Source organism: Magnolia sinica, chromosome 4, assembly GCF_029962835.1.
Source record: "Magnolia sinica isolate HGM2019 chromosome 4, MsV1, whole genome shotgun sequence".
Taxonomy (NCBI): Eukaryota; Viridiplantae; Streptophyta; class Magnoliopsida; order Magnoliales; family Magnoliaceae; genus Magnolia; species Magnolia sinica.
Window position 1 is genome coordinate 74,388,516 of NC_080576.1, and position 9,489 is coordinate 74,398,004.

At 42.1% G+C, this 9,489-nt stretch overlaps 1 protein-coding gene across 2 annotated transcripts; it reads right to left on the reverse strand.

The window, feature by feature from the left end:
• Positions 1–324: 324 nt before the first annotated feature.
• On the reverse strand, positions 325–7,836 carry LOC131243230 (uncharacterized). Of its 2 annotated transcripts, none has more exons than XM_058242424.1 (2): positions 6,315–7,836; positions 325–864 (listed from the first exon to the last, which is right to left on the reverse strand). In XM_058242424.1, exons 1-2 carry the CDS (start codon positions 7,688–7,690, stop codon positions 552–554), a joined length of 1,689 nt encoding a protein of 562 aa, XP_058098407.1. In that variant the 5' UTR covers positions 7,691–7,836; the 3' UTR covers positions 325–551. The 2 variants fall into 2 exon arrangements, with proteins under 2 accessions (XP_058098407.1, XP_058098406.1); XM_058242423.1 differs by lacking the exon at positions 325–864 and adding an exon at positions 5,694–6,230 and having other exon boundaries at positions 6,315–7,808.
• Positions 7,837–9,489: the final 1,653 nt, after the last annotated feature.

The following is a 9,489-nucleotide window of genomic DNA, read 5'->3' on the forward strand; positions in this document are numbered from 1 at the left end:
CTGACATCACAATCATTACCTTAAAATTGATCCCATCCCTTGGTTGGACGGATTGGAAGGTAAAATCCCGGGATATGCCGGGCGTGCCAAACAGACCCAGTGAACTTGTCCCAGGATATAGCAATCCCATGGATCTAAAACCAATCCACTGACACCACCATCATTACCTTAAAATCCATCCCATCCCTCCTAATCCCATGGGATTCGCCCGGCCAAACAGGCCCTAACAGGATCTTGGCACTTGGCAGTTTTAGAGTGATTAGATTTAGAAATTAAAAACTAAACTGCACAAATTACAACAGCATGGTGAATGTCCAAGTTCCAAAAACAAGATATAATCTTTTCCCCAAGAAAAAAGAAAAGAAACAAGTCATATGGAAGTTTCTATATGAGAATCGGCATTCAAACATAAATAAAAGATGCATACATTGCATGGAAAGCAGCTTTTAGCAGCCATTTCCTCCAAAAATTGCTCAAGACAGGAGATGAGAATAGCCAAAGATGCTGCAATCCAGATACGAAAACCGTTTCCTTTATTAAAAAAAAAAAAACTACTCCCCAATATTGACGTCTTGAACGCATTCCACATCGGCACAAGCTCCATTGACCTCGACCGAACGCAAGTCAGGATAATTACGGTGGTTTAAGGAGTGCAGCCGGAGGCCCACAACTCCTTCCTTCTGTTCCATGGATGCAATGTGAGAATAAATATACTTCATCCTGAACTCCTCAGCCTCTTCCATATATGCTTTCATAGACAGTTCTTCATGTGTATCTTTCCATTTCTGGTTATATGAAGAAAACATGCATTCATCCAGATACAACCTGACCTCAGGAGCTGTTGGGACATTGACATTTATATCCCTGAAATTTTCCATTCAACAATTCAAGATTTTGCATTCAAACATGAAAGTGCTTCAAACATGAACAGAGAACACGACCACTTACTTTCTCAATGCAGTCTGTATTAATGACTCTGGCGCGCAATTCCTCATGACAGCGACTGCGAGCCCAATCAATTTCATATCTGATGAAGCATGAAGCTCTGCCCAACAACCTCGCACTGGACAAAATCCATCCCTTCAACAGTGACGACGGTGTCAGCAGAGAACGAAATGATGTAGCGCCGAGCAGATGGGTCTTCAGCTTTGGTCCGTGTAGTGAAGTTATGGAAGTTGTGGGTCCCAACATAATGCTTTAGTATCCCATTAAACCTCTCTCTCTCTCCTTCTCTTCATAATAAAAATTGCTACCATTCACAGCTGATGTCGCCGTCTGCTCTTCATTACTAAATCCAACCAATCCAGGTTCCGTTTTTTTAGTAGTTTCAACCATTTTGGTTCCAGTTTCTTCAGATTCTTCATTATTTTCAGCTATTTCCATTTTGGGCCCTCTGTTACTGAATCCAACCAATCCAGGTTCAGTTCTTTCACCGGTTTCGGCCATTACTGTTCCAGTTTCTTCACATTTTTCATTCTTCCCAGCAGTTTCAGTTTTGGATTCTTCCATTTGTTCAATTTCTTCAGTTATTTCAGTTCTGAGTTCTTCAGTTTTTTCATTTTGGTAGGTGTGAAATATGGAAAGAAGAAGGGTTTTAACAGCAACCAGATAGAAGAAGAGAAAAAGATGCTAAACTAGAAGAAAAGAAGAGAGGAGGAACGGTTGTTCACATGCCAGCCTCCTCACATTTTTCCCATCTTATTTTATTAGGGTTGCAGATGACTACAGTCATTACAGCTGAAATTATAAAATTGTCCTCCTTGCTTAAGGACTAACTAAAACACATTCATATGGGCCCAAACTCAGGCCTAAACTAAACCCAATAAATAAACCAAAGCCCAAAGTGGCCCTGTGCCCAAAACGTGTCAAGCCACAATACTTATAACGCTCCCCCTCGAGCTGGAGCATAGATATCATACATGTCCAACTTGGATACGAACTTTAAAAATTGAGACCTTCCAAGAGTTTATGTGAGGAGATATACAAAGTGCAAATTTCCTTCTAAGAGGCCTTATCTCAAATGAAGTGACAATCGACCTCTACATACTTCGTTCTCTCATGGAAGACCAGATTGTTGGCAACGTGGATAGCAGCTTGATTATCACAATGCAGAGGCATTGGACCTTGGACAACAAACCCCAATTCTTCAAGGAGGGATTTAAGCCAAATAAGCTCGCAAGTGGTGTGGGCCATTGATCTATATCCTTCCTAAGCACTTGACCTAGCAACCACATTCTGCTTCTTACTTTTCTAAGTAACCACATTTCTGCCAAGGTATAATAACTTGTAGTTGATCGCTTGTCATATATTGACGCTGCATAATTTGCATTAGAATGATTGGCTATCTAGAGATGGCTATGAGACCTATACAAGATACATTTCTCAGGTTTACCCTTCATGTACCTAAGAATTCTCATGACTATAGCTAAATATGAGGTTCTTAGACTTTTCATAAACTAACAACGCTAACAAAAAGGCAATATTAGGTCTTGTAATGGAAAAATAGATGAGTTTACTGATAAGCCTTCTAAACATGATAGGGTCTGCCAATACCTCTCCTTCTTCAGGCTCAAGTCTAAGTTAAGAATCTATCAGCGTATTTGCCTGCTTGGCACCTAGCATACCTGTCTCTTCCAGTAAGTCACAGGCATATTTTCAATTTTTCACTGACATAAATTTGTTCCAACTTTAGGCCCAGCCACTTCAATGCCCACAAAATATCGAAGAATAGCGAGATCTTTGATTTGAAACTGAGATTGAAGATACAACTTCAACTTCTCAATACCTTCCAAGTCATCACCTATCACTATAATATCATCCACATACACAACAAGGATAATGTAGCCAGATGTTGTACGCTTTTAAGAATACTGAGTGATCTACCGCACTCTTCAACCATACGATACCACCACACCAATGAACCTCTCAAACCAAGCCCGCAGTGATTGTTCCAAACCATATATAGACTTCTTCGACTTGCACACTTTAGATGTCTCCCCCTGAGCAACATACCCAAAAGGTTGCTCCATATAAAACTTATTCATGCAATTCTCCGTCCAAAAATGCATTCTTAACATCTAGTTGAAAGAGAACCCAATCACAATTTGCAGCAACGGATATAACAACTCGAACTGAATTGAGGTTGGCCACCGGAGAAAACGTGTCTAGATAATCTACTCCATAAACTTGTGTATATCCCTTAGCAACCAACTTGCCTCCGATACCATATGAAATGGGGAAAGAATAATGGTTTTAACAGAAACTAGAGAGAAGAAAAGAGAAAGGTGACAAAATAGAAGAAAAGGTGAAGAAAAAACCAACAGGAAGAACAGCTGCTCACATGCCAACCTCCTCACCTTTTTTGCATCTTATTTTATTAGGGTTGCATTCATTATAGCTGAAATTACAAAATTTTCATCTTACTTAAGGACTAATTAAAACACATTCATATGGGCCCCAACTCATGCATAAACTAAACCCAACAAACAAACCAAAGCCCAAAGCGGCCCAACGCCCAAAATGTGTCAACCCACAATACTTTTAACAGTAGGAAAATGGGAAAGTTTTGGAATGCGCCCCAAAGATATGGTTAGGGGTGAAGAAAAAGACAACTTTGCCAATTATTAAATTTCTACCTTAAAACAAGATACCAAACTCTAAAGAGCAATGTTCATGATATCAATAATATTAGTTGATATTATCAAATCGCACCTTAGCGATACGAAACCTACGGGAAGTCCAAGCACTTTTGGATATCGACGATATTATCGCAATGTATCTCATTGTATCATCGAAACATCAACACCGACAACAACACTTGGGTTTTCCTTAAAAACCAAAAAAATATATATATAAAATTCCATTTTTGTCAAATCTTCCACTTTTAATCCATTTCTTAGATTTATAAATGATATAAATTCATTTTGAATATGGATGCATCACTTATGTCAGCCAAGGCATAGTTTAGGACCTTATACAAGGAAACTTATCATATGCACTTGATTTTGTGATCTTTTGATTTCTAAGTTTGTGATTATATCGTTTTTAACATCCCCTGAAGTTTCTTTGAAAAATTGGTCTAATATCCCAATGTTTTCCAAAAACAATGAAACATTACTCAAGAAATCCAATATTTCCCATGCGATAACCAATATGTTTCCACATCCCATGGGTGTCATAGATCCATGGATACCAATATTGAAAATGTTGCTAGCAAGGTATTCCATAATGGTAATGGTGGTCATAATGGCCATCGCCGTTACTGTTACATTACGGCCTTAAAAGAACTATTTCGGCCCCATCACGGGACCATTATGGGGCCGTTACAAGCCTTTTTTTTTTTTTCTATAACAACAGTTTCGGCCCTATAATGCGTAATGGTTACAATCGTTACCATAACCACTTTTACATACCATGATTGCTAGAGAGTCATGTGACACAAGTTGTTACAAGCCAACAAGTCACAAGACTGGTGTGCCGCAAAGGCCGTAACGTAAAGGTAACGGTGGCAACCGTTACGCGTTACGAGGTCGTAATGGCCGTAACAGCCGTTATGGAAAGAAATGACTCGTAATTGCCGTTAACGGTATGTTACATCCCCTATAAAAGCCATAACAGCCCCGTAATTGTCTATTATGGGGCAGATACAGGTTTGCCATACTTTTTAATCAACATTATGGGGCAAATACAAGTTTTTCAGGATTTTTTTCAATAAAAAAGAGACTGTAACAGCAGTTACGGGGGTCGTAATAGCCATTACGACCGTTACAGAACACCTCTCAAATGACTCAGCCTAGTCTTAGTATATGGGAGTTAACCCATCTACTCATATCGGAAAGCATGGGAGTCAAGGAGTAGCCTCAAGGGATCGGCAATGATCAAAACATCAACCACCACTTTTAAGTCAATTTTAACCTTTTTAAACATTCACTAGGAGGACAAGATTGTTAAGAGATGCCCATTAATAAAATAATAAAACATAATGCCATGGAATACCACATTATATAACATAAGTACATAACATGATCAATATGATGCAAATAGAACAAAATAGAGTGCAATATAACAAAATACACAATTGAATAGAGGTCAGCAGCTTGGAAGTTGAATCCCTCATGGATATACAAAAAATCCATAGGAACATACTCTGGTATCATGATAAAACTGAATGGAACCTATCTAAAAATGAGACTGTTCTAAGAGTTAAATATACTTGAAAGGTTATATGGTATTTTAGTAAATACCTTAATGACTAAGTGAAAAGACGACAAAAGAATAAAATAAGTGCAACAATAATTTATTTTTTTTTATATCTTATCCGTTTTATTCAACTCTACACTATTCTAATCTACGACATTAATGTAATATACCATAATCTAATTGAGTCTAGTCTGATTTACCTGTGTATGCATCAGTTTCAACCGTCAAACCTGTGCATAACAGGGAGAAGAAGATCTGTAAATCACTTGTGCTATAAAATAAATAAGAGAGGACACGCCTTTCAGCACCTCATATTGTAGTTTAGAAATTGTGCAAAAATAATTGCAAGTATTTGAGTACTGTTAACTTCACGATACCTACTCCGATGGAATAACTAACATGATCTTGGCACTTGCCAGTTTTAGAGTGATTAGATTTCGAAGTTAAAACTAAAGTACACAAATTCCAACAGCATGGTGAATGTCCAAGTTCCAAAAACAAGCTATAATCTTTTCCCCAAGAAAAAAGAAAAGAAACAAGTCATATGGAAGTTTCTATATGGGAGAATCGGCATTCAAACATAAATAAAAGATGCATACATTGCATGGAAAGCAGTTTTTGGCAGCCATTTCCTCTGAAAATTGTTCAAGACAGGAGATGAGAATAGCCAAAGATGCTGCAATCCAGATATGAATACCGTTTCCTATATATATATAAACTACTTCCCCATAGTGACGTCTTGAACACATTCCACATCGGCACAAGCTCCATTGACCTCGACCGAATGCAAGTCAGGATAATTACGGTGGTTTAAGGAGTGCAGCCAGAGGCCCACAACTCCTTCCTTCTGTTCCATGGATGCAATGTGAGAATAAATATACTTCATTCTGAACTCCTCAGCCTCTTCCATATACTCTTTCATAGACAGTTCTTCATGTGAATCTTTCCATTTCTGGTTATATGAAGAAAACATGCATTCATCCAGATACAACCCAACCTCAGGAGCCGTTGGGACATTGACATTTACATCCCTGAAAATTTCCATTCAACAATTCAAGATTTTGCATTCAAACATGGAACTGCATCAAACATGAACAGAGCACACGGCCACTTACTTTCTCAATGCAGTCTCTATTAATGACTCCGGTGTGCAATTCCTCATGACAGCGACTGCGAGCCCAATCAATTTTCGTATCTGATGAAGCATGAAGCTCTGCCCAACAACCTCGCACCGGACAAAATCCATCCCTTCAACAGTAACGACGGTGTCAGCGGAGAACGAAATGATGTAACGCCGAGCAGATGGGTCTTCAGCTTTGGTCCGTGTAGTGAAGTTATGGAAGTTGTGCGTCCCAACATAATGCTTTAGTATCCCATTAAACCTCTCTCTCTCCTTCTCTCCATAATAAAAATCGCTACCCTTCACAGCTGGTGCCGCCATCTGCTCTCCATTACTAAATCCAACCAACCCAGGTTCCCTTTTTTTAGCATTTTCAACCATTTTGGTTCCAGTTTCTTCAGATTCTTCATTGTTTTCAGTTATTTCTGTTTTGGGCTCTCCGTTATTGAATCCACCCAATCCAGGTTCAGTTCTTTCACCGGTTTTGGCCATTACTGTTCCGGTTTCTTCACATTTTTCATTCTTCCCAGCTGTTTCAGTTTTGGATTCTTCCATTTGTTCAATTTCTTCATTTATTTCAGTTCTGGGTTCTTCAGTTTTTTCATTTTCTTTGAATTCTCCATTGCTGCATCTGACAAGCCCCGGTTCCATTATTTCAGTTTCTTCCGCTCTCTCAGCCTCAGAAAAAACCGTATTTCCACCACTCTCTGCCGTTGTTCCTGAATGCTCATTGGCGCCCCGGCGGCCCACAAGACCAATGACCTTGCGGCCACGCTCTGAGCACTCGAAGCACTTGAGAAGCTCGTTGTCAGAGCCAACGCTAGCCAGCACGCTCTCACGGTCGGGGTGAGAGTTGGGATCGAGAGCAAAGACAGGGAGGAGGTAAACGTACCGGCGGCGATCACAGAACTTCTTGGCATTGAAAGAGCCCGTGACCCGCTTGTATCCGAAGATGCGTATCTGAGGAGAGAGGTTGGAGTTGAGGCGGTCGACGAGTCCGGGAGGGTCGATATAGAAGCGACCAGAGACGACCTGGGCGACGGCTGAGACGCCCTTGTCAGTGCGAGCAGCACGGGCCCAGTCAAAGCGCTTAGGGCTGTGGCGGTCAGGTTCGGGGACGGCGCCGGAGAGGAAGAGAGCGTCTTCGAGATCGGATTCGATGGTCTTCGCGCCAGGGTTCTTCTGCATGCCTTGGTAGCCGAAGCCGCAGTAGGCAAGGAAGATAGCGATCTTGCGGCGCTTGAAGCGCTTGGGTTTGTGTGCGTCGGAGGAGGGATTGGGAGCGTCGTCGTCGTCGGATGTGGTGGTGGACATTTTCAGCTTCTTGGGTGGTGGAGGAGAAGTGGTATGAGAAGAGGGAAAAGAGTCCATGACTCGTTAGAAGAGATGGATTTGAATGCTGCTGCTGCTGCCCACGCCAGTGTTGGCAAAAAAGAGTTGAACGATTACTTACACTTTTGGTAAGGGCTGTCAATGGGCCTGGCTAAGGTTTGTCCAAGTCCAGCCCACCAATACAACACAGGCAAACCCAGCCAACTGAAGAGGCCCGCGAAGAGAGGCGGCACAGACCGTTAAAATGAATTTCGATTCTTTTCTCCTCCAAGGAGAGACAGACAGAAAGGATAACAAAAGGTTGGGAAAATTTCCTTTCTCATGCTATTTTGTTGAAATTAAGTAGCTTGGATGCCAGTAAATTTTTAAGTTGTAAACACTTTTCATCAAAAAAAAAATTGCAGGGATAAATTATTTCTGTCAAGGTCAAAATCTGAACCACCCTCCACTCAATGCTACGAGCCTTAAACGAACCCTGGTCCTGCACAAAGGGGTGAGCAAAGGAGACCCTAGTTTAGCCGGGGGACCTTCCGATACCTAAGTCAGGCTAGGGAATCTGGGTCTAAGTTGCGTAATATAGAGAGAATGTGCGAGATCTTGCGTACCTGTTGCAATGGGGTCCCCTAGTATTTATATCTATGGATAGAGAGGATCGCGTCCGTTAATCTTGGCAAGATTCACTCAATCATGCGGATATTGTAATCGTGGAGATATTATCAGCAATCTTTGGGTTGTGTAACGTATCATGTCTTAAGGGAGCATATCCTCGGGCGAGATCTTCGGTTACGTCCACATTTAGGTTAGTACCCAGGATCAGTACTCGGAGCGTCGCGACCCGAGCTCAGCCTCGTCTCGCCTAAGCTTGGGACCGAGCAATAGTAGTCAAAGTTTACCATCGGACCGCTCGGGGTCGGAGTTCATCGAATGTCGCCGTTTTCAGATGAGGACGAGAGCTCGTCTCGGCCAGCATATAGGCATAACTCAGAGGTCGGCTGGCACCTGACACAATGTTCTCCTTCTGAGGCCTTGATAGTCCTTATTCAGGTTTCTCCCATAACAGAACCCCCTAATCTCTTGGTCCGAGCTCGGATTTAGAGAGTAAATGTCTAGGAAACGAGTCAACGCCTCCATATCTCTGCTCATGATGTGGATTGGGATGATCGGAGTGCAATTACTGTAATGTCTATACTTCGGATTACTCGTGCTTGTCCAACCGTCGCAGCCCTTCAGACTTCGACCTCTGGACGAAGGACGCGTGGCAACGGTTACAATTCGCAATCGTCGGAGCGAAGGAGACGTGCCACATGCCCATGGGGAGGCGAGAGGCCGCCTGCATCATAAATAGCATTTAATGTTGAGACGCCTCAGCTTCAAGGACAGCTGCCTGCAATGAATACGCTGAGTAATGGGGTGGTTATATAAACCCCTCCCGTTCTCATTCATACACTTCTTTTGCATCTCTCGCTCTCTCGCTTTCCATTTCCCCTGCTTTTTCCTTCCAAATCGTCATCTGCCGGAAAAAGGGTTCCGACCACCGGAGAAGGGATTCTGCTCGGAGGAAGCTGCCGGAGTTGGGAAAACCTCTGCCAGAGAATCGCCTGCAGCGCTGTGAGTCTTCCATTACTTAAATACTTTTTCCTTACATGATATCGAGCAACTCTGATGAAATAGAAGAGGTCCGAAGAGCTGGTTCTGACTCCGGACCAGAGACTACAGCCTCAGGGGCCGGAGACTCCGAGGGCCCTTTTAAGGCCATACCACTTAGCACCTCGGCCCAGAGAATCGTGAGTCAGAGGGCCAAAAGCCATGGCAAGAGGCCGCAGAGGACTTTTAGAGAT

Coding starts and splice junctions, on each gene's coding strand:
- LOC131243230 (XM_058242424.1), bottom strand. CDS start 7,690: ATGGACTCTTTTCCCTCTTCTCATACCACTTCTCCTCCACCACCCAAG. Junction 865..6,314: donor ATAGAGACTGCATTGAGAAA/GTAAGTGGCCGT, acceptor GGAAAATTTCAG/GGATATAAATGTCAATGTCC.